Source organism: Vanacampus margaritifer, chromosome 7, assembly GCF_051991255.1.
Source record: "Vanacampus margaritifer isolate UIUO_Vmar chromosome 7, RoL_Vmar_1.0, whole genome shotgun sequence".
Classification (NCBI taxonomy): Eukaryota; Metazoa; Chordata; class Actinopteri; order Syngnathiformes; family Syngnathidae; genus Vanacampus; species Vanacampus margaritifer.
The window spans coordinates 668,436-693,103 of record NC_135438.1 but is presented as its reverse complement, the minus strand read 5'-3'; the positions used below and the strand labels follow the sequence as shown (position 1 = coordinate 693,103).

The following is a 24,668-nucleotide window of genomic DNA, read 5'->3' as shown; positions in this document are numbered from 1 at the left end:
AGTCCATATTTGGTGGTGGGGTAGCCTCGCCAAGATGTTGCTGACGCACGCTGTCCTGTTGTCGCTCAGGTCGACATCTTCAGTGTAATTTTGTTGTGGCATTATTGTTGTTTCAAACACCGTAATGACATTTACTATATCCAGAACACATTGTGCTTCACACTCCAGTCAAAGGGTGTCGCTAGTGAGTCTTGACGTTTTGTGTAACGGTAGCAGCCAGTAAACAACAAGAAGGAGAAATATCTGTGATGGAGGCTGAGCTGGAAGCGAAACGAACGGATGGAGCCCAAGAGAAAATCAATGTCCTTGTTCTACTGAACTCGTCCGGAGTAGAAGCAGTCGTGGATCACTGAGAACCGGAGGGATATGCAGTGAGTGGAAGCCGGTCGCCGGTGTATTTAAAACTCGCTAAACGTCAGAGCCACTTGCCGGCTGGTGCGGGCCCATCGGTTGAGGAGCCAAGTTAGCCATTAGCTCGGTGGGAATATGTTAACAGTAACACCCACAAAGATGGAAACTTGACATCTTTTACACTACTGTACTTCTACGTCACGTGTTGTTTCGCGTTTCTTAGTTTTAATTCACAGCCAGTTGAAAGAACGCATTGGTCCCCCTTTTTACGTCCACGTGTTAGCCGGCTGTGTTGCTAATAGTTTTTAAAGATCTGTAAATGAACAAATCCAAACAAAAACATGGCGGTCATTTTAAAAGCCCCCTGTCACGTTCGTTTCTCAGCCATTATGTCTCTTTCTCAATTCCATCCACCTCAAAGTGTCCGAGACTCCATTGTTCATTTCGATCAATTTGTTTTTATTGGATAACAGTTGTTTAGTAATTATAATTATTACAGCTTCATAATCAAGCCGGCTGCCCTTACTATGTGTGTGTGTGTGTGTGTGTGTGTGTGTGTGTGTGTGTGTGTGTGTGTGTGTGTGTGTGTGTGTGTGTGTGTGTGTGTGTACAAACAAATAATAATAATAATAATAATAATAACAAACCACATGCTCAAAGCAGACCAAGAGAACCTTAACCATGCTTTTCTCTCCAGCAGACTGGATTATTGGACTGGACTCTCTTAAAACAAGAGCATCAGACAGCTGCAGCCTTTATTCGGAACGCTGTAGCTTGTAGATCAGAACATACCAATCCAGTCCTAAAGGCTTTACGCTGGCTCCCAGTCAGCTGGAGAATAGAGTTCAAAATTCTGCTACTGGTCTATAAATCACTGCATGGTTTGGGTCCTCCTGAATATATTCAAGGAATGCTGATTGAATATAAACCCAGTCGGGCTTTGAGATGTGAATACAGACGCTCCCCTACTTACGAACATTCGAGTTGCGAACAACGGTACATACGAACATTTCTGCGAGTACAGTATGTCGAAAAATGTTTGGAAAGAAATGCTGTAAGTTGGATTTTGTATTGCGCGTAGTGCTTCTTTCCGCCGCTAATACCGACGATTGGCGCTGTGAGAGCTCATTGGAGGCTGAGCAACGTGGCGAGGAGGAGGAGGAGGAAGAAAACGCCGGTCCCCATGAAGGAGGAAGTAACTTTTAAAGCCGATTCCAGCGACGACGAAGACCCTCTCATGATATAAAATCCTCCTCTTCCTCCTCCTCCATCATCTCCTTAAGCATCGAGTACATCTTCCAAAAGTAAGTTAAACTTCATTTTATTTATCTTATTACGTACATGTACATACTGTGTGTGTCTCTCGCTCTCTCTCTCTAACATACGTAGTACAGTACAGTACTGTACGTATTCTCTCCATTTTATTAAGTTTTTTTCAGTACAAACCAATGCAGGTTACTTGTACAAGCCTTAAACATACTTATATAAACCTTCAATATACTTATATAGGCTTTAAACATAAATTATAATACAAAATATAGCACTGAAGCAACTTACGAACAGGAACGTAACTCGTTCGTAAGGTGGGGAGCGTCTGTACTTGGGTTGATTGGTGGAGGGCAGAATTCAAAGTAAACATGGTGAAGCTGCATTTGGCTGTTATGCTGCACACAAATGGAATTGAAGTTGCCCAGAGTGTAAATGCTTTTAAATCCAGGCTAAAACCTTTTTTCTTTTACCTTTTTGATTTAAGGTCTTCGGATGCGTCGTCCGGCAAAAATAGAAAATAGGTCTATCCGTCCGGCGTGCTCCGGCGCGACGGAGCTGATCCGCAGCACATATGCAGCCTATGTCATTTGAACAAGTTGATAGAATGGAAACGAATCTGCTCCGTCGCTGGAGCGGAGTGGATCCGCAACGCACACACGTGTGGCAGAGACCATCGACCCACCCGTTATGTTGGAAGCGGAAACGTTCGGTTCTTCATGCTGACGCATCCGTCATCCTCCTAAGCGTCAGCTGTTTTTGCCGGCAGGTCATGAAGCGAGTCCGCACGGAACAGATCCAGTACGCTGTGGCTCAGTACCTCAAGCGCAGGCAGTATGTGGACTCCGCCGACGGCTCCCTGAAAGCCACCAAACTCTTGCAGACGGCCGAAGAGATGGCCGCCAGCCTCACTGGTGAGTTCAAATTAAATTAAATCAAAAACAGTACACACAGAGCCACAAATCAAATCCTTATCATATTCTTATATCGGGAAGAAAGAAGACATTCTTAAATTGTGCTTATCTGACCTAGCATGTAAGGTCAAATTTTGATATTCTGATGTATCAGACACAAGCCACCTTGGCTTACTCTGACGAACAGGATGCGCTTGTAGAGTTGACACAGTGACTGCAACAGGCTACCTGTAGGTGGTGCTATAACACCACTCAGCTATTACGTTCCAGCAGGGATGGGCAAGCTTTTATGCTCAAGGGCAGGGCTGGTTTGGCGCAAAAAAATCCACCCTGGCATTTTGAATTAGGCCCAATGGCACGTAGTTCTCCCACTGATCGATGCGATGTCTGTTTTCTCAATGGATCAATGGGCTGCTCCCTTTAAATTTGGGGTCGGTCTCTTGGGGTCAAATGGAGGAAAATATTCATTAAATATCACCGCATCGGCCCAACGACCACTTTTGTTTTTTTTTAAACCGACAGCTATCTCATAAATGGGGTAAAAATAAATAATATTTGTATTTTTAATATGTGATTCATTATATATAAAATACTTATATAGTTAATATCAGTTATCAATCCAAAGCAGAACAAGATTGTTGTTGAAAGCAACAAAATGACTAAAATTGAAAAAATATTTCCCTTAACAAAATTCTTAAAACAAACCTTGAAACATTTTATGTTAATAAAATTAATTAAAACTAAGTGGTTGTAGCAAAAATGTCCTTCGTTCTGTGCTAATGGGATTTATTTTAATTATTACAATGTTTCTGTACGAGTTTACAGAAAAAGGAATTTGTCATTATGATCTCTTTTGAAAATTTTGCTCACAACAAATATTCCATGTATATATACAAAAACGAAAGGAATACAAAGCATTTTTGCAAAATTACAACCTGCTCACAAAATGTATTAAAACTGAATTTAAACCACAAAGGTCAAAATGAAATAAATATAATTAAAAAAAAATCATATAACCCTGTATCAGAAATGCCAAAAAGTAACAATAACTTTTGACTGTGTGTGTATGTGTGTGTGTGTGTGTGTGTGCGTGCACAGTCCAGAGCGAGTCGGGGTGTGCCAACGTGGTGTCGGCGGCACCGTGCCAGTCTGACCCGCAGCTTTACGAGTCGCAGTACGCGCGGCTGCGCTGCTTTTTGTCAGGTTGGTCGCCACGCATTCCTGCTCCGCCGCATTCCGCACGCTTCTTACCGTACTTTGTCATTCTTTAAATTGCCAGAAAGCTGCAAAAGTGGACGTGGGTTAGTTCTCACAATTATCTTTTGTCCTGAATAAAAATAAAACAGGAGCTTTTTCTTTGGGAAAAGTATGATCAACTTTTTTTTGCCTGACATGTTACAGACCCAACCAGTAATAAAGCATTATTGATGTTTAAAAAAGAATAAAAAAATGCACCATCAATTTCAAATGATGTCATGTTTTTTATTTAAGGGATGGAAATTAAAACATGCTTTTTGGGATGCAACTAATGATTATATTAATAATCAATTAATTTGTAGATCCCCCCCCCCCCGTGTCATTTCATAGATTACTCAGATTAAAAAAAAACATTCTAATCTCTGTTCAAAAACAGGATAATTTACTGATTATTTCAAATTGGCAGTGCAGAAAGTACACAAACATTGAAGGGATACTTAACACATTGAGCCATTTTCAGCAGTAAAAAGTGAATATTTTGTCCAGAATTAATTTGATAACTTTATTTTTCATGTACAATTAATACCTTTAAAAAAAAATAAAAATAAAATTCCACTTGCTGTCGACTGAAGATGACATCACCTGTGCTGAGGAAGCAGGTAACGACCAATCACGGCTCACCTGTTTTCTGGGTTTGGTCAGCAAACTGAGCCATGATTGGTCGTTACCTATTTCCTCAGCACAGGTGATGTCATCTTCAGTCGACAGCAAGTGGAAAAAAAGTTTTTCAAAGTATTAGTTGTACATCAAATTAATTCTGGACAAAATATTCACTTTTTACTGCTAAAAATTGCTCAATGAGTCAAGTATCCCTTTAATTATGATACAGTTATTGGATTTGTCTGCAACATGACGGAAAAAATGACACAATGTTGACATTGTTAAAGCAAAGTGTTTTATTTGGATTTAAAACAAAAATACTCGGTCTGCTTTCATGGAAAAATACAGAAATCGCAGAACATTTGTTGAGAAACTGACATTTGGATGATTTGGACCATTGTAAAATAAAAAAGCTAACTAGTGATCAAAAATAATTCTCGATTCATTTGAAAATTGATTAGTTGTCATTGCGCTATGAGTTTTAAAAAATCCGGTTGATGGACGAATCGACAAAGTAGACAAATTCCTGGATTGTTATGCGATTGTTGACTTTGTAATTTGCCGCTTCAGAAGGCGACGTCTCGTGGGCGAAGGAAGTGAGCGCCGTCCTCTACCCGCTCTTCGTCTACCTCCACCTGGACATGGTGCGCTGCGGCCTGAAGTCGGCGGTGGACGGCTTCTACGCGCGTTTCCACGCCGCCTTCCTGCAGGACGGCGACCAGCGCGCCAGCGTGGAGCAGCTGCGCCACGTCGTCAGCGTTCAGGACGTGGCGGCCAGCCCGCGGCTCAGCGCCTTGCTGGAGCACAAGTACGTGGTGCGCCTCAGCGAGGGCGCCCACGGCTACCTGCTGCGCTACCTGCAGAGCGACGACAACAGCGCCATCTGCAGGGTCCTCGGCGCCCACGTGCAGCTGGAGGTCAGTGTGCCAAAAAAGCCCTTTCGCCATCTTTTCCAGGAATTCCTGAATAGTAAGACAATTCAGTGCACCGCTAGGACGACTAGTAAGATTCTTCCGCTACTCTTTTCTGCAAGGACTGCGTCTTACTAATAACGCTTTCCTAATACTAGTGGACTTTTGGCTAACTAGTGCGCAATTGGTGCCTTTGTTAGTTTGAGTTTTAATTTTTTTTGCAACATTGCTCTGTTGTTGTTTTTTTATGTGGAAGTCAACCTTAAACATTTCTTGACATTAATATGTTATACTGTATGTGACCTCACTCGTCTAAACATGACATTCTGATGAGTATTGCATTTGTTTTATTTTTTATTTTTATCCATCTCAGGGGGCGGCCATTTTGCTGCTTCACTCGTATTCCACTAACGCAATATTAACCACAATACTGTATTTAGTTAGACTATTGAGGCTACATAGAACATTGTTGGCAATCATTTTTTTGGGTTGACTTCCCTTTTAATTGGTTTTAGTGTTGGTATCAGTTTTAGTTTTTTTTTGTTCATATATGGAGTATTTGTCGAGTGCAAGGTAAAAAAAAAAAAAGAAAGAGTAGAGATAGACTAATATGTTTTTTTCATGGCCGATACTGATTATTAGTAGTCAAGCACACCGATAACCGATATTTGGAGCCGATATAAAATTTCACTTAAAGGGAAAATATTGGCATCAAAAAATACAAACTCCAGCTCTTTTTTTCATATATTTTTTAAGTATATGTTTATTGAACATCGTAAAATAACGGAGTTAAAAAAATTAATTATTTTTAAAATCTAACAAAAAATTCAGGGATCTTCCAGGGGCAGTAGCATGTCTTCAAAAGTTAAATAAAAGCTTAAGTAAATGGCTCCCTATTGTTTGCTACAGTAAATAAAGTTCTTTAAAATTTCTAAATATCTGAAGTATTAAAATGTTACTTATCTTAGTTTTAATTTCAAACAAAGACAGAAATGCAGAGAGTTCCCAGGGTCAGAAGCATATATGAAAATGTATATAATTAGTTCCCATTTTAGTTTTTCCCTGAACACTATTTAAATGGATCTATTATCGGCCGATGCCGATATTTGTCAAAATGCTGAATATCAGTGCCGATAATCATCTCAGCACTAAGTATTGTATAACAGCGTAAGTTGCAATTCTCAAACGACTCTTTGATTTCTTTCTTCTATACGGACGTTCAACAATAATAAAATAAAATAAAATGAACACCGGAAGCTCATGTTTGATGTCATATTAATTGACAAGTTGAAAATGAAGGCAACTTTCACTAGAATTGAGTTTATTTTGTACATTTTTGTTATATTAACCTTGTAATAAATAGACAAACCCTTTCCATAGGTGAGCGCCTCCAGGCGTACCGACTACCAGCTTTACGGGGCGGTGACTGTGACCGCCCCGTCCACCGCTGCCCCCAAATCCACCTGGGCGGGAGCGGACGGCGGCGAGGACGGCGGCGAGGCGGTGACCGAGCAACTCCCGGGGGGCGCCCCGCAAAATGATGCGGCCTTGGAGGCGCTGCGCGACTGCATCAAGAAAGTGCGCGAGGGTCCGCCCTCGCTCACCACCGTCTGCTTCTACGCCTTCCAGCACACCGAGCAGCTGCTCAACACGGCCGAGGTGTCGCCCGACAGCCGCCTGCTGGCCGCCGGCTTCGACAACTCCGCCGTCAAGCTGTGGAGCCTCCGCGCGCGCAAACTCAAGGCCAAGCCGCACGTGGCCGATGTGTCGCGGGTACGACTGGCCTGCGACGTCCTGGAGGAAGAAGTGAGTAGCTCACGTAAAGCCGTCAATTTGCTCTTAGTTTACAAGATATGAAGTACGTCAAGTGCCAAGAATGCCAAAGTAAATAAAAATGGATCAAAAAAATATACAGTCATTTTAAAAAATGTATGCAAAAAAATGATGAAAATGGAAATAAGCAGCAACAAAAATAAATATGAGAAGAAATGTGCAAATATATATTTTAAAAAAAAAGCATTATCCATCAATAAAAAATGTTCTGCTTCAGCATGAAATGAGGTCAGACTTGGGTCGGACTATTCTCCGTTGCAAACTCCCTTTGGGCGATGGAGTTTTTTTTATTGTGTTCACAATCGTTCGCTCATTTTGTGCCAGCTAATCAGAAGAACAGTTGAATGGTTACACGTCAAGAAGGAATGTTTTTTTGTTTTTGTGTCTCGCTGTTGACTTTTTTGTTCCTCCCCAGATGGACGAGGAGGACGCGTCCGGCAGCGAGATCAAGACGCTGCGTGGCCACAGCGGCCCCGTGTTCGGCACCGCCTTCCTGACGGACAGCTCGGGCCTGCTGTCCTGCTCGGAGGACGCCGGCCTGCGCTACTGGGACCTGGGCAGCTTCACCAACACGGCGCTGTACCAGGGCCACGCCTACCCGGTGTGGGACGTGGACGTGAGCCCGTGCAGCCTCTACTTTGCCAGCGGCTCGCACGACCGCACCGCCCGCCTCTGGACCTTCTCGCGCACGTACCCGCTGCGCGTCTACGCCGGCCACCTGGCCGACGTGGACTGCGTCAAGTTCCACCCCAACTCCAACTACTTGGCCACCGGCTCCAGCGACAAGACGGTGCGGCTGTGGAGCACGCAGCAGGGGGCGTCGGTGCGCCTCTTCACCGGCCACCGCGGGCCCGTGCTGGCGCTGGCCTTCTCGCCCAACGGCAAGTACCTGGCGTCGGCCGGCGAGGACCAGCGCGTCAAGTTGTGGGATTTGGCCTCGGGGGCGCTCTTCAAGGACCTGCGGGGCCACGCCGACAGCGTCACCGGCCTGTCCTTCAGCCCCGACAGCAGCCTGGTGGCGTCCTCGTCCACCGACAACTCGGTGCGGGTGTGGGACGTGCGCAACGCTCATGGCGCCGCGCCGCCCGACGGCTCGTCCGCCGAGCTGGTGGGCTCGTACGCGGGCAACGCCGGCAACGTGCTCAACGTGCAGTTCATGGCCTGCAACCTGCTGCTGGTGACGGGCAGCGCGCGGGATTGAAGCCAAGTCTAGAGGGCAGAGGGGTCATATTCGGGTCCAGAAAGTACAGACCCTGCCAGAGTTTGGCTTTAGCCGCAGGTGCAGGTAAGCGAGCACTCGGGGAGCTAGCTAGGGAGCTCGCTAGCTAGCACCTGTGGCTAAAGCCAAACTCTGGCAGGGTCTGTACTTTCTGGACCCGGATTTGCCACCTCTGCTAGAGGGCAAGATGGATTTTCAAATGCCCAACATGCTGTTTAATGACTAACTGAGGCCTTACTTGAAATATTCTTGGATCGTTGGGAGGTTTGTACAGACAAGGTAGGGTGATTAACGTCCTTGCAAAGGAGCTCTTCTTGTTCTTGGAAGATGTATGTGATCTATTTATAGCCTTTGTGGAATAGCAAACAAGCAAATGAATCCATCCATCCATTCATTTCCGTTCATCTCAGCCATTCTGTCTTATACTGCCCTCTGCTGTCGACTCAAATTGATGTCAAAGTGCCCTCGTGTTCCACGCTTCCGTACGAAGCAACTCGGGCATCTCTTAGCATGTCGGATCATTACGACCTTCAAACAAACAATTGGGAGATGAATATGAAAGTTGTGGTGCCGTCTTCTTTTGACTCGTGGGATCGTCAGGATGGGGGAAAATAGAAATACAAGGTTGAATGGGTTAAGCGGGTCATTTAGTGGAAGATGTTTTCATTTGTTCTTCCTGTCACGACATGCCGCTGGCATAGATGATAAAATTAAAAAAAGGATGCATTCATTATTTGTACGCGAGAAATAATTGTCAGAGCAATTAAGTGAATTTGGATCATTTCCGGCAGCGCACTTAATGCTGTCACGACACAGTTGTTGGAAATCACAGACGGAAATGTTCATTACTTCTGTCGAGTTTTGTTCAGAAGACAAATGTCTCTGTTGTTGTTGTTGTTTTTTTGGTATATTTCACCACATAGTCCCACACAAGAAGTGTAAATATCATAAAATGTATTTTTGTAACTTGCTGCTTTGCCGGGGCTCGAAAGATGCATCCTTGTTTTTGTTTTCCTTTTGGGTTGTTTTGATGTTTTTTATTTTTTTTTTTTTTTTTTATAGAAAGTTGTTTGTCTGGACGGTTCAGATACTTGTCGGCTCTCAATTTCTCCGTGAACTTTTGTCACCTCTCGCGGCGTCATCAACTTCTAATAAATCAGGCGACAGAAGAAGTGATGCCGCCTTTTGTGACTGACTGGCAGGACGGAAGAAAGTCAAAGCAGACATTCTTTTATTTCAGGCAGCAATCAGCATCAACAATATATCAATTTCTCCACACAATACTCAACTCAACCTATCCTGAAAAGGAGTGCGAGGAAGAGCTTAGTAAGTCCCTCCCCCAATCTCATTAAGATCAAACAAATTTAGCTACTTGCAGTAACCAACAGCAACAAATTAGCTAACAAATGTTTAAACTTTCACTCAACCCCCCCAAAATTCTTGACAATAATATGTTGTATGCCCCCACTAATCGAAATATGGTAATATTCTGTTATGAGAATGAGTTATGCAGCAAAATCCCGCCGTTTTTATCCATTTGACTGAAGATGGCATCAGTTGCGCAGGTCTCAGGTAACAACCAATCACAGCTCAGTTTCAGATAACAGGTGAGCTGTGATTGGCCGTTGCCTGAACCCTGAGCAACTTTGACGTCATCTTCAGTCGACAGCAGATTGCAAAAAGGCTGCATTTTGCTTCATAACTCATATTGCACAAATGTAATATGAATCGCAATGTCATGTTTAGACTAGTGAGGTCACACATAACATATTATTGTCAAGAAATGTTTAAGGTTGACTTCCACTTAAATTTCTTAACCTTTTTTTTCTTCATAAACTTACAGAGGAGTTCCCAGCGTCACCAGCATATTTTGACATTAAGCGGAAATAAAAACAAAACAAAAAGTTCCCTGAGCTTTACCTAGTTTTGAATTGATCTCTTAAGCTCGTATTTCATTTTATATATATTTATCATTTTTATTTTTAATCAAATTTATTTTTATTATTTAGCGATTTTGAAATGCGGTAAACTAAAGTGGGTGATTAAATCACCGCAATGACAGGAAGCTTCCGAGATTGTTAATTGCCAGTAAGTGCGTGCCGTTTAGCCTTGTTGAGGATTGTGCTCTTTGACCGCCATTCCAGAGCGCAGAATGTTGCGGGGCGAGGTCCGAGAGGACAAACCCGTTTGCGAGGAGGGCGTGGAGGAGGCGGCCTGACCGCGGCCTGGTGTAGACGGCACACGGCCGCGCCGCCTCACTTGACGTCGGCCTCCTTCAGCTGCCAGCATCATGCCCCTGCAGTCCACCCTGGCGGGGGGCCGCGCCGCCGTGGACACGCAGATGGACGGCCGCTCCTTCGAGCAGCTGCGTCAGGAATGCCTGCAGAGGCGCGTCCTGTTCGAGGACCCCGACTTCCCCGCCACAGACTCGTCGCTCTTCTTCAGCCAGGCCATTCCCGTCAGGCTGGAGTGGAAGAGGCCGCCGGTATGTAGCGTCTTTTACAAGCGCATCAAAGACACCTGACACTTTTGCTTGCGTGTGTCCTGGAGGTATTTGTTGCACGGCTGAGTTTAGCTGAGAAATGTCTTGCATAGAAACGGGTTTTGTGTGTCATATGGCACATCAAAGACACAACTTGTCTGTCTTTGCATTGCTTGTCACATCCTACACAGTAAAGACACAACCGTTGCATGTGTGTGTACTTTGCGGGTCACGTGGCACATAAAAGAGACGACTGTTGCACGCATGTGTCTGTATGCATTGTATGTCACACGGTGCATCAAAGACACACTTGCTGTATACGTGTACAAATGCATTGTCCTTTGTTTGGCTTTTGGCTCATCAAAGGCAGGTGTTGCGTGCCTGTTTATTGGGTGTCATAAGACCCATCAAAGACGGCTGTTGCGTGTGGCGTTTGTGTATGCATGTCACATGATGCAACAAAGACGCACTTGCATTGTCCTTTGTTTGGCTTTTGGCACATCAAAGGCAAGTGTTGCGTGTGTGTTTGTGTCTCATGTTGCAAGACACATCAAAGACATCTGTGGTGGGTGGTGTTTGTGTAAGCATTGTGATGCATTAGACACATCCGTTGTATATGTGCAGGTGTGCTTTGTATGCCAAACGGTACATCAAAGACACAACTGTTGAATGTGTGCTGTATCTCACAAGACACATCAAAGACACACACGGTGTATGTGTTTACAATATGACACATCAAGACTTGGCTATCCATGTATGTGTGTTTTGTATGTCAAATGGTACATCAAAGACAACTGTTACACGTGTGGGTGTTACATATTACAAGACACATCAAAGACACAATTGATGTGTGTATGTGTGTTTGCCATATGACACATCGAGACAATCCTTGTTTGAGTGCTTTGTATGTCAAACGGCAGAACAACAACACAACTGTTGCATGTGTGTGTATTGTATATCACAAGACACATCAAAGACACAATTGATGTGTGTATGTGTGCTTTGTATGTCAAACGACACATCAAAGAAAACTGTTACACGAATGTTTATTTTTTTAAGACCTTAACACATCAAAGACACCAATGTTGCATATGAATGTGCGTTATCTGTCACTAAGCAGATTAATTTAATGAATTTTTTACGAGTGTATGTCACACAAAGACATGGCTGATGCGCCTTTTATGTATATTGTAGCGCACACTGCCTGTCAAAGACACAACAGTTGCATACATGTTTTTTTGTTCCTGTGCCTTGTATGTCAAATCACGCATCAAAGACACAGCTGGTGTTTGCGCTGGTCAGCCATTTTGATTGATAAGCCTGGCCGGGGTGGGAGTCCGTTTGCGTTGTATGTCATATGACACATCAAAGACCACCCAGCTCACACACATGTCACAGGACGCGTCAAAAGTCACACACTTTTGCCCTTGAATGAAGTGCAGTATTTGTTCCACAAAGCCGTCGTGCAGGAAAAGTTCCTTTCGAGGGCTGCGATTGGCCAAGGGGCGTGTACCGCCTCCACCGACTTACTACACACGCGCGCGCGCATGCACACACCCCAGCAAGGAATGTGTAGTGTGTGTTTTGATTGATAAGCTTGGAATGCGAACAGAACACACCTGCCAGCTGGCACGTCACCGGACCGGTTCCTCTTTCTTCTCCTCCTCATTCTCCTCATTCTGCTCATTCTTTTGTCTTCACCCCCCCTCGTCCTCCATTTTGCCTCGTCAGGAGATGTGCGCCAGCCCCAAGTTCATCGTGGACGATGCCAACCGGACGGACATCTGCCAGGGACAGCTGGGTACGTAACGACGGCCAGTCGGAGGCAAAAGTGCTCGCGCTCTACTTGAGTACAATTACAGGTCAAAATCCACGTCGAACCCTGCGCTTCTCGTTGCGGTGCCGCTCGTTTTCACAGCCGACCCCATTTTGGCGTTTTGTGAGGTGGCTTGTGGAAAAATGTCAATTGTACATTTTATCAAATTAATCCATTATTATTTTGATCAGCAATTAATTGTTTAATTGAAAGATGTCCACATCCTTGAAATTTCAGACTCTCAACAGTAAATTTGTGTTCTAAATGAAAGCAGACATAATAATAATAATGATGAAGCCAATTTTGATCTGATTGAGTCTAACCGGGTCTTAATATTCCGAATGAAAATAAAAATTAAAAATTTAAACTACATTTTACATTTATAAAACGTTATTTGAAGTTAAATGAAGTATTACAAAAATGTCGTTAATTTTTGATGCCCGTTAATCAAACATACATGAGCTTTTACACTCTAAAAAACGTGTAGGGTTCATTTTATATTTATTTATTTCTATTAGATTCTGATATTTATTTTCCAATATTTTCTTTATAATTTTCTAAGTTTACAATAACTAATCCCCCAAAAATAATAATAAATGAATAATTAAATGGAGCCCTCTCGACACAAAAGTAAAAATAGATCATAACAAAACACAGGCCGTGACTCACGAAATAGTCGAAGGTGGAAAATAGCGTTGGGTGTTCTGTAGCAAGCAGGTAGCGACCAGCAGAGGATCGCGCGGAAACTCGTCACTGCCATCTACTGGCGTTTGGGTGTCAATAAAGTTATTTCAAAGCTTGAAAGTCACAGCGGAGCGGCGTCGGAGCACCTGCTACGCACCCCCGGCCAAAAACCGAATCCGGCATCGGGGAATGAAAGTCAATGAAGCGCTGTCATTGGCTGTGTCTGCTCTACCCACAATGCACCTGTGTCTTTCCGCCCACAGGCGACTGCTGGCTCCTGGCCGCCATCGCGTCCCTGACTCTGAAGAAGGACACTCTGGCGCGGGTGGTCCCGCACGACCAGGACTTTGAGCACCGCTACGCCGGCATCTTCCACTTCCAGGTACGAGCCGTCTCATTGGCTGTTGAGGTGCTGATGAAAGTATTAGCACGGCGAACCCGTGCAAAAGTGGTGAAGGTGTGAATATACGCCACTCCCTAAAAGTGACTCCGGTCGGGATTTGGGCTAATGGGTGAACTTGATTTGACCTTTGTGTAAAATGGCAAATGTTTTGGTGTTTTTTGCATAAGTTGCAGCTGGAAATGTTTCATTTGTGATTTCACTTGACGGCAGTGACTTGAACGTTGACTTGAACCCGCTTGTGTTTCCGTGCCAGTTTTGGCGGCACAACAAGTGGCTGGACGTGGTGGTGGACGACCGTCTGCCGTCGGTGCGCGGTCAGCTCATCCTGCTTCACTCGGCCTCCAACAACGAATTCTGGAGCGCCCTGCTGGAGAAAGCCTACGCCAAGTACGTGCGGCGCCGGCGCTCCTTCCTCGCACCTTCCTCGCACCGCCGCAAATATTGGAGTCTTCACGTTTCCCTCCGCAGGCTGCACGGCAGCTACGAGTCGCTGAAGGGCGGCAGCACCATGGAGGCCATGGAGGACTTCACGGGCGGCGTGGGCGAGGTGCACGACACCAAGAAATCCAACGACAAACTCTTCCACGTCATGAAGAAGGCGCTGGACCGAGGATCCATGATGGGCTGCTCCATCGACGTAAGCCTTCAGAACCCAGCTCTGGCTCGGGATCCTCATTGAACAGCGATATGCAAATGTGAAATGAATGCACCCGCAAGAAGCATGGAGACGGCGATTCTGGAGCAAGAGTCACGTTTCATGTTGTAGGCCGCGCCCCTTAAAGGCACACACAAACATGAACACCGTGTGAGTAATTTGCCCGTTATCAAACCAGTTTATTTCTTGACATTCGAATATTTATGTCTTAATCCGATGAGGTCATTTAAATGGCTTCATGACGCTGGACACAAGAAGGAAAGTCCAACAGTAGTTTGAGAATTGTACTTTATTACTTTATTATTACACCTTTTTTTTTTCAACAATTACTCCATAAATTATGATAAACTGAAAGTAATAAAAGCTAACCTTAATGAATCATCAAATCTAATGGGAAAAATAAACTAAAAACTAATTTAAACTGAAATTAAAAAAAAAAAAATAGTCAAAACGTTAAAAAAAAAAAAGTTAATAAAAAAACGCACACATAGAAACAAAAATGAGTCAAAATGTATATCTATATAAATATCATGAATAATGAAAAACTATTTTGAAACAAAAAACAAAAACGAATCTGTCGGCGATTGTAAAACTTTTTGCAGATCAGCAGCTCGGCCGAGTCAGAGGCCAAGACCAGCAGCGGCCTGGTCAAAGGTCACGCCTACTCCATCACCGGCCTGCAGGAGGTAAGGCTTGCCGCTGGCGACCACTCGCCGCCGACAGGCGTGACGCACGCGTGACGGGCTTTGCTCTCCTTTCAGGTCAACTGCCAAGGTCAAAAGGTCAAACTGGTCCGCGTGAGGAACCCTTGGGGTCAGGTGGAGTGGAACGGTCCCTGGAGTGACGGGTATGGTACCGTCAGATTTGCTCAATCTGGGTTTACCAAAAGGGCAAGCGCGTTGGCCTGGCGCTTCGCGGGCCTGCCTCGCACTTTAGAGTTCGGGGTTCAAATCTCACACTCGCACTTGTGCGGGTGCTTGGTATGTTAGCATGTTAGCTTCAATGCTGGTGCTAATTTGCTGTGACTGACATGGCGACCAATCATGTTTTTGTCAACAAGGGCCCTGCTGGCTTGCCACCAGTTTGCTTTTTTCTATCCATACGCATTAGACATGAGATGGCGACCGGTCTTTTTTTCTATATGTCTGTCATTGGATGACGACCAGTTCATTTTTTTGTATTTAAATGCCCTGACATTAGATCATATTTTTTTTGTCTATACACAGCCAGATGTTGCCTGCCAGGCAATTCTTGTTTCTGTTTGTGCCCTGTCATTGGGTGGCGACCAGTCCATTCAATTGTCTATACATGCCCTAATGTCGGCTGGCGTCCGTCCAGTTCATTTTTTGTATGTCCTGTCATTAACTGGTGACCAGTCTTATTTTTTATACATATATTCTATATGTGGCCCGTATTTGGGTGTCGAGTCCAGCAGTCTTTTTTTTTGAGACATCTTTTGAAAATGTGCCTTGAAATCGACGACCTCATTCATCGACTGACATGAAGCACAACAATCCGAAGCTGTTCTTGTTTTTGTTTTGTTTTTGCCGGCAGTTCGCGAGAGTGGGATTACGTGGACCAAGCGGAGAAAAGACGAATTCTGCAGCACTCCACCGAAGACGGCGAATTCTGGTCAGTCTTGTTCTCGTTGGAAACGTTTTCCTTTAAACAAACAAAACGGAAGACGTCCAGATTGAATGTGGACGTGATTTTCTTTTCTTTTCTTTTTTGCGCAATTTTTCCGAGTTCATTTGAGGTCAACACACATTAGTTACGCGAATGATTGATTTAATTGTCAGTGCATTTTGTATTAGGGCCGCTTGATTATGAAGAAAATATTCATCATGATTAATTCGTAAAAACTGAAATCGCAATTAGGACAATCATCTGTTTTGTTGTGTTGATGTTCAAGCATGTAAAATATTAAGATAAATAAATTTCCTTGAAACACTATAATTATGCAAGACAAGATTGATTAAATTAGTCATTTTAAAATGAAAAAAACGGAAGGTGCTAATATCCATTTAAACAACTCCAAATCAATCTTTTATTCTTGTTAACAATTATGCCAATTTTGTAATTGTGGAGTCTCGTAATTGAAATTGTAATTGAATTTCGATTAATCGCACAGCCCTATTTTGTCATTTCAACGCACAACACAATTATTCTTTCGCTTTCAATTATCAACGAAAGGCGGAGCGTTAGAAATGGTGGGCTTGCTTGAAGAACGCGTGCGTGCTGTGTACTTTGTGGCCCGCGTGCGCTCAGGATGACGTTTGAGGATTTCAAGTCCAACTTCGACAAGGTGGAGATCTGCAACATGACGCCGGACGCGCTGACGGACGCCACCAAGCGCCACTGGGAGGCGCAATTGTTTGAGGGCCAGTGGATCCGCGGCTCCACCGCCGGCGGCTGCAGGAACTTCATCGGTGAGCCGCAAAAATAAACACAAAACCTCCAAATGACATTTCCCGCTTCGGAAAGCAATGCGGGAGACGCGAGACACTCGATGGCGTGCCGCGACTGCGGTTGGCGATTTTCACGACTTGAAACTAAAACTTGTGAAAGACTCCACTTGACTTGGACCTGGACAAAATCTCACAATTGATGTTTATTTAGTTCAAATAGGGAACTTTTGGCTTTCAAATATTGCTACCATTTTCTGATTGAGTTGAATGGAATTATTTTAAAAGTTGCATTTTGCCGTTGAAAAAGGTCATGTTGTGGCTTTTTCTCCATCATGTGTGCGCCACCAACGTCCAGATGAGTACGAAGAGCCCTGACTGTTTGATTGTGACTGCACCTGTCAGCTGAAATCTTCCCTTTATAGTCGAGTATGCGGACCCGGCACACTTCACAGTTTCTTTGGGGAGGGGCCGAGTTTTTCTTGCCTCATTTGAAGTCATGTTTTGTTTGTCAACTGTCACCATGAATGAGCCTGACACAGATGCTGCAGTTACGATTTGGGCCAGAGGTGGCAGTCGCGGGTAAAAACAACAACAAAAACAACTGCACAAAGATCCTTTCAGTTATATTTCATTTTCAAATTTTTATTTAATTTTGAAAATTATTTTAGTGGTGACCAAGTAAAAAAAAATAAAATTGAAAAAACATTTTTGTTAATAAAATCAACTAAAAACAAGTGCTTGAAAAAAATCTAACTGAGATGCCATATTTTAGGTTTATAAAACTGTCAAAAGTAACCATCATTTTTGTAAAAATGTCCTTTTTTGATCATCACGTTACGATAATGACCACAATATAGCTCATATAAAATAAAATAAAATTAAAACACAAACAATATTGTGCTTTTGTACATTACAGCAATGAAAAATATTATAAAAATCGAAATATTATATGTAAAAAAAAAAATCGAAATACAATATATATATTGTGGCACGCACACATATTGACTGATAGGGCGGCTGACCCGACTCACGCCAGTCAGTCCAGATTTCCAGACGACACTCATCAACTCTCATTATTGATGTTATTTTTCATCAGGAAAATGATATTGGCCTGCATTTTCAGTTTTGGAATCGTCAGGACATAAGCAACTTGAATCCACTGGTCTGACAATTCCAATATTGCGCGTTGTTGCGCGCTGTTGCGCCGGCAGACACCTTCTGGACCAACCCGCAGTTCAAGCTGGAGCTGGCGGACGCCGACGACGACGACGACATGTGCAGCGTGGTCATCGCGCTGATGCAGAAGAACCGGCGGCAGCTGAGGAAGGAGGGCATGGACCTGGAGACCATCGGCTTCGCCGTCTACGAGGTCAGAGGTCGGCCCTTGCCGTTCACTTCATTCTGTAAACTGGGGGTGGCAAACATGTTTAGTTTGACACGACATTGGAAAGAAGAAGACATATAAAAAAAAAAAAACGACTTTCCCGTTGCAGAGTATTTTTGTTTGTTCTTCCCCAAATCTGGAATATTGACGAGTGTGCCTCGTGGTTCAGGCTCCCAACAATGCCGAGCAGCAGGGCAAAGACTTCTTCCGCACGCACGCGTCCAAAGCTCGCAGCAAAACCTACATCAACCTGCGCGAGGTGTGTGAGCGCTTCACGCTGCCGCCGGGACGCTACCTGCTGGTGCCCACCACCTTCCAGCCGCACCGCGAGGCCGACTTCCTGGTGCGCATCTTCTCCGAGAAGAAGATGGCCGCCCTGTGAGTGCCCAAAAACGCTTTTTCATTCAAAACGGCCCGTTGGGATTTGGTTGAGGTCTAAAAAAATGTCTCATTTTTTTAAATATGATTTATAATTTATGTGTTTAGAAATGCATGTAATGCTATTTATATATATATTTTTTAAAAACATTTAATACATTTATATATTTTTTAATACATGTATTTTCTTTCAAACAAATGATAAGCTCATTTTTATTTTTATTAATTATTAATTATTTTAGTAATCTGGATAAGCAATTATGTGAGAAAGTTGGTCAAAATGTGTTGCATTCACATGTTGTATGGATTGTTTTAATCATAAAATATTTCTCATTTTAAATTATTTACGTATGATTTAATGACTTACTTAATTAACAAATTACTCAATAAAGCTAAAAAATTAAATGTATACGTAAAATGTTTTTGGTAATAAAAATCGTAATTCCCAATATTATTCTTGACAATTTAAGAGAATGAATAAACCAATTGATAAATTAAGTAATTCTGTTAAATGTGTGGGTAAATCTTTTTATTTTTATTTTTAAAGTTATTTATAATTGATGTGCGGCAAGTATAATTTATTTATTAAGTTAATCAAAGAGTGCTACCATAATAATCAATTATTTTTTTTTTTTACTTTTTAAAATTTGAAATTAAGCAATTATTTATAAAGTTAAGAAAAAAAGTGCTTTTGATATATATTAAACAGATTGTTAAAATCATAAAACATTTTCATTTTTATATTGTTTTTTATTAATTTAATCATAATTAATTAACCATTTGTTTGATCAAATAAACCATAAGAACCAAATTAAAATAAAATAAAAGTTACATGTAAAATTGTTCATCTGATTTTTTTGTTTTTGTTATCTATAATTGTATATTTAATTTTATAATTGTTTAACTGATTGTTTTTTTGGGTTATCTATAATTTGTTTTTAATTTTGTTATCAATTAATAAACCAATAATTGAGTCCTTTTTGTTTAATATATCAGCCACTTTTAGGGGGGGAATTAAATGCAACAAATATGAGACTTTTGATCATGTAAACGTGGGCCGCTAATTCGAACCTGAATCTGAATCGAATGTAAACGTTTTGTTGTTTTTGCTCAGCGAGATGGGCAGCAACGTGGACGCGGACCTGCCTGAGGTGAGCGCAGTATTCACCCGGCGGCGGCGGCTAGGTCCCGCCCTCTCACAGTTTCGCCGTGTTTGATTGGTCCCCAGCCACCGCCGCCCAGCGCTCCCGACGACGAGACGGACGAGGAGAAAGGCCTGAGGAGGCTTTTCGACCAGCTGGCCGGATCGGTGAGTCCGCTGCAGCCTAACGGAACCACTGATCTGATGATTTATGGCTGGATAGCCGCCAGCCCGTTACACGCCCGCGCAAGCCGTTGAAGCCACAGGGCGGCCATCTTGTTCCTCCCATCTCGCGAGCAGACAATCATACGGTACACGTACAGATGAGACATACGCAGCTCGTAGGCAGTTAGTATAAGGCCGGGGGGGGGCGGGGTTGGGGGGTTTGTGGCGGGCTGGTCTCTATCTTTTAGCAAGTAAAAAAAAATACAATAAACAATTAACGAGTGGACGGACGGCATGTGCTGCTTTGAAGACCCTCTTTTTCTTTTAGCGCTCTGTTCCTTACACCCCAATATTAGATTTGGCAGAGGCATCGTTTGTTGAATTACAGTTAGAATTCTTGAATAAAAAATATACAAGTTTCCTCCTGTAAACATCATTAAGCATATCATTTATACATGTATTTAAGGCAAGTTGTAAAATGAAATGTATAAGATCGTATGCCGAGAAACGTTTCTTGGGAGGAGCAATATGGCGGCTTCAAAAATCTTGGCCTCTCAGCAGTCATATATTCAGATCAGCGACCGGAACACAATAAACAGAAAAACAATTACGCAAAAACGCCTGTAGAGGGAGACAAAGCAACACAAACAAGACAAATTCAACAGGTCATGACAATTTTGAAGAAAATATTGATCACGATTATTTTGGTAATAATTGAAATTATGATTATTTTTTGAAAACGGAAAAATATGAAGCCGAATAAAAAAAAAAGATGAAACACTATAATTATGCAAGTTCCTTTTGGATGAAACAAAATTTATTAAATTACTGTATTTTAAAATTTCAAAAACATTTTTAAAAAAGTGTATAAATCTAAAAAAACTCCAACAATTCAAAATTAGTATTAATAAACTTTTTTTTTTTTACGATTTGTAATTGTGGAGTGTAATAATTAAAATAATTGTAATTGAATTTCAATGAATTGCACAGCCCTACATCGTAGTGCCCTCGGGTTCGCATTGCCGGTGTCACATGTTGAGATATTTTTTTAGATTTCTTGCGTAAGAACATCATGGGGGGAAAAAGTGTGCCTGAAAATGTGCTTTTGCGTGCAGGACCGAGCCATCTCCGTCAAGGAACTGCAGCAGCTGCTCAACGGCGTCCTCAGCAGCCGTACGTCAACACGCCGGCCGTCTTCCAATTTGCTCACGCACCCGCACTTGGGCTGACTGACTTCCGCGTTAGCCCGGCTGGCTAGCGGTTAGCACGTGTGCCGCTCGCAGCTTCTCGTCACGCTCATCGTAGCGTGTCAATGTCGTTGAAAAAAAGTCAACAACAAATTAGCCGCAATTGTCAATGAGCAATCCATTTATTTGTGGCCTAACATAGACGTGCGACCAGTCCATTGGTTTTCTATGCAACTGGTGACCAGTCCCGATTTTGTCTATATGTGCTGTGACATTGGATGGTGACCAGTCCATAATTAAACTAGCGACCAGTGCACTGTTTTTATATGTGCCCTGACGTGGGCTGGCGACCATTCCATTATTTGTCTATATATACACACTTGCGTTTTCTGGTGACCCGTCTGCCCTGATGTTGGATGGCGACCAGTCTGTTATTTGTCCATATTTGCCTTGGCATTAGATGACGACCAGTCATTTGTTGAACTCCCAACTAGTCCACTGTTTTTATGTGCTCTGACATTGACTGGCAAACAGTCCACATTTTTTATATGTGCCCTGATGTTGGATGGCGACCAGTCCATTATTTGTCTTTATTTAGTCTATTGTTGGATGGTGACCATTCTATTTGTCTATATGCCCTGGTATTGACTGGCGACCAGTCATTTGTTGAACCCCCAACGAGTCCACTGTTTTTATGTGCTCTGACATTGGTTGGCGACCAGTCCACAATGTTTGTGCCCCAATGTTGGATGGCGACCAGTCCATTATTTGTCTATTTTTAGCCTATTGTTAGATGGTGACCAGTCTGTTATTTGTCTTGCCCTGGCATTGGCTGGCGACCAGTCCACAATGTTTACATGTGCCCTGACCATGGCACCATTATTTGTCTATATATGCCCTGGCATTAGATGGTGACCAGTCATTTGTTGAATGTCCGACCAGTCCACTGTTTTTACATGTGCCCTGGCATAAGTGGCATTGGATGGAGACCACTCCATTGTTTAACTAGTGACCAGTCCACAGTTTTGAGATGTGCCCTGATGTTGGATGGTGACCAGTCCTTATATGCCCTAACAATTGGCTGGCGACCAGTCATTTGCTGAACTCTCGGCCCGTCCACGTATTTCATATGTGCCCTAACGTTGAACGGCGACCAGTCCAAGGCGTAGGCTCGAACTGGTTCCTGCTGGGCGACAATCCGAATGAGGACAAGCCCTCCACAACCATCTTTCTGTCCTCAGGGAAGGAAATCCGCTTTGAGGGTCTGAGCCTCCACACCTGCCACAGCATCATGAACCTGATGGACGTATCCTTCCGTCATGGATTGGTCGCTTGCCCGACCCATGGAATGAGTGAGTGAGTGAGTAGGATGTTGGCGGTTGTCCCTTTGACTCAGGCTTCCAGGTGGACAACACCGGCAAGCTGGAGTTCCAGGAGTTCAAGGTCTTCTGGGAAAAGATGAAGAAGTGGATTGTACGTGAGCTGGCAGCCGGGACTGGTGCATCATGGGAAATGTTGACCATGTCTGACTTCCTTGTCTGCTGCTGCTGCTGCTTCTTCTGGTTCGTCGCCTTTTTCTTCTGCTTCTTCTATTATTATTCTTTTTTTTTTTCTTTTTCTGCTACTTTTTCTGGTTCTGTTTGACCTTCCGGTTCTTCTTCAAGTTCTTCTTTTGTTTTTCCTTCTGCCTCTTCTGGTTCTTCTTTTGAATGTTCTTCTGATTCTTTCTGGTTCTCCTTCTGCTTCTTGTGTTTTTCCTTCTTGTATTGTTTGCAGATGCTCTTCCTCTCCTTTGACACGGACCGTTCGGGCAAGATGTCCTCCTACGAGCTCCGCAGCGCCCTCAAAGCCGCAGGTGAGACCGCGTCACTGCACTTGAACATGTTGAAAGCAATTGAGAGTTTGAGAAGCAAACGTCGTAAAAGGCACGATTATGACGTCATCCAACGGCAGGCATGCAGCTGAACAATCAGCTGCTGCAGCTGCTCGGCTTGAGGTTCGCTGACGAGAAGTACGACATCGACTTTGACGACTATCTCACCTGCATCGTCCGCCTGGAGAACATGTTCCGTAGGTGCCGCAGCGACAAACGTGATCGGGAGGAAGACGATGGCAGCGATGAATCCATTTTTTGTGTGTTTCCTTCCTCAGGAGTTTTCCAGGCGATGGATGAGCACAACAAAGGTCGGATTCGAATGAACATGTTGCAGGTGAGCTCATGCAAACGCCAACGAACACCTTTTTGCACATTTTGTGTGCGTTTGGAACGTACGACATTTCCCGTGTGATCGTCTCCTCCATTTATCCGCGCACGCCTGCGCACGGTGTTTTTCGTTCAACTTCCTCTTTGCCTCCCCGCCAGTTTCTGATCTTGTCCATGAACGTGTGAGAAGATGCTGCGAGCAAAACAGAAGCCAGCGGAAGAACAAAAGCCGTCCCGTTCTCATAAAAGGCAGCCATATTCATGTTGCTGGTTCTTTTCTTTGTGTTTTAAGCCTTCTCCTCGCCTGCCCGCTGTCGGGCACAAATGGAGCAACTAACGTGAGATGTCGGTTTGAGGGATTCAACTTGCTATTGATTTTACTTTTTGATTTTCTTTTCATCACTACAATGAACCAATAAATTGTGAATAAAGCTGTGAAATGTTTGTCGTGACTTGTATTTTTTACATTTTAAACAGTTCCAGATAACACATCTTTTTTTTTTTATCATTGCGACAAACAAACAAAAGTCATCAAAGTATAAGATGACATGACATTACTGAAGATGTTCTTATAATGCCAAAGTGTAGCTCTTGACAACCCCCGCAAAAGCGTTATCATTTATTTCAAATAGTTGTCACAAGATGGTAGAAAAACACTGCAAGAATCTCAAATTACTTCAACGTAGTTCCTTGGCACCAAATTGCCACAAGATGGCGCCAAAGTTACACTTTGGCATTAGCGCTTTGGCCTGTGTACAGAGTGACAGGTTGTTTTTTTTCTCTCCAGCAAATAAGAGTTGAGATGAGTCGAGATGCAGCATATAAAATGAGGTCAATCTGCGATTTGTAAACTTTGCTATGAAATCCATGCAATGCACAAACGATCCACAAGTAACGCACCAACTTGCGTTCTAGTGATACTAGACGAAGTCCACGATGAAGGAGCAGAAAATTGTTCCAGAACTTCGTTGCAGTATAACCTTTTGCTGTTTTTTTCTTCTTTGTTTCTCTTTTTTCTATATAGTATTTTCTTTGATCTGTATATGTTCATGTTATTTTGAGTTTCAACGATATTGATATTGTATTGATTATATTTTTATGTTGATATTTGAGAAAGTTGTGTTGTCTGTTTGCAATTTAAAAAAAAAAAAGTTCCAGTTTTACCTAATTTGAATTGTTAGTCGATAATTTCCTATCTCAACCGATCCCGAATGTGTAAAATAAATAAATATAAATTAAATGTTTATTTAGGTTTATGGTGTGACTAAAGATTGTGATCATTGAGTTATTAGAAAGCAAAAGCCAGATTTCTAGTTTTTGTCAATAAAGTTGACCATACCAATCCCCAAAATCCATTAGCTGTGGGATAACTCAACAATTGAGCATACTTACCGGATTCATTTTCTTTGTC

At 43.0% G+C, this 24,668-nt stretch overlaps 2 protein-coding genes across 4 annotated transcripts; both read left to right on the top strand.

Annotated features, from left to right (window-relative positions):
- Window positions 1–206: 206 nt before the first annotated feature.
- taf5l (TAF5-like RNA polymerase II, p300/CBP-associated factor (PCAF)-associated factor) lies at window positions 207–9,552 on the top strand. The gene is made up of 6 exons (XM_077571091.1): window positions 207–371; window positions 2,387–2,531; window positions 3,630–3,734; window positions 4,959–5,305; window positions 6,680–7,105; window positions 7,548–9,552. Exons 2-6 carry the CDS (start codon window positions 2,390–2,392, stop codon window positions 8,331–8,333), a joined length of 1,806 nt encoding a protein of 601 aa, XP_077427217.1. The 5' UTR covers window positions 207–371; window positions 2,387–2,389; the 3' UTR covers window positions 8,334–9,552.
- Window positions 9,528–23,701, top strand: capn9 (calpain 9). 3 transcript variants are annotated; one of them, XM_077571089.1, is made up of 21 exons: window positions 9,528–9,677; window positions 10,496–10,836; window positions 12,565–12,634; window positions 13,597–13,715; window positions 13,990–14,123; window positions 14,205–14,373; window positions 14,994–15,077; window positions 15,153–15,238; window positions 15,946–16,023; window positions 16,660–16,820; window positions 18,011–18,168; window positions 18,353–18,561; window positions 19,676–19,712; window positions 19,790–19,870; window positions 20,983–21,040; window positions 22,296–22,360; window positions 22,459–22,527; window positions 22,831–22,909; window positions 23,008–23,124; window positions 23,206–23,264; window positions 23,417–23,701. In XM_077571089.1, the coding sequence occupies exons 2-21, from the start codon at window positions 10,642–10,644 to the stop codon at window positions 23,441–23,443; spliced, it is 2,055 nt and encodes a 684-aa protein (XP_077427215.1). In that variant the 5' UTR covers window positions 9,528–9,677; window positions 10,496–10,641; the 3' UTR covers window positions 23,444–23,701. The 3 variants fall into 3 exon arrangements, 2 of the variants coding, with proteins under 2 accessions (XP_077427215.1, XP_077427216.1); XR_013294801.1 differs by lacking the exons at window positions 9,528–9,677; window positions 23,206–23,264; window positions 23,417–23,701 and having other exon boundaries at window positions 9,971–10,836; window positions 22,459–22,616; window positions 23,008–23,023; XM_077571090.1 differs by lacking the exons at window positions 9,528–9,677; window positions 23,008–23,124; window positions 23,206–23,264; window positions 23,417–23,701 and having other exon boundaries at window positions 9,975–10,836; window positions 22,719–22,903.
- Window positions 23,702–24,668: the final 967 nt, after the last annotated feature.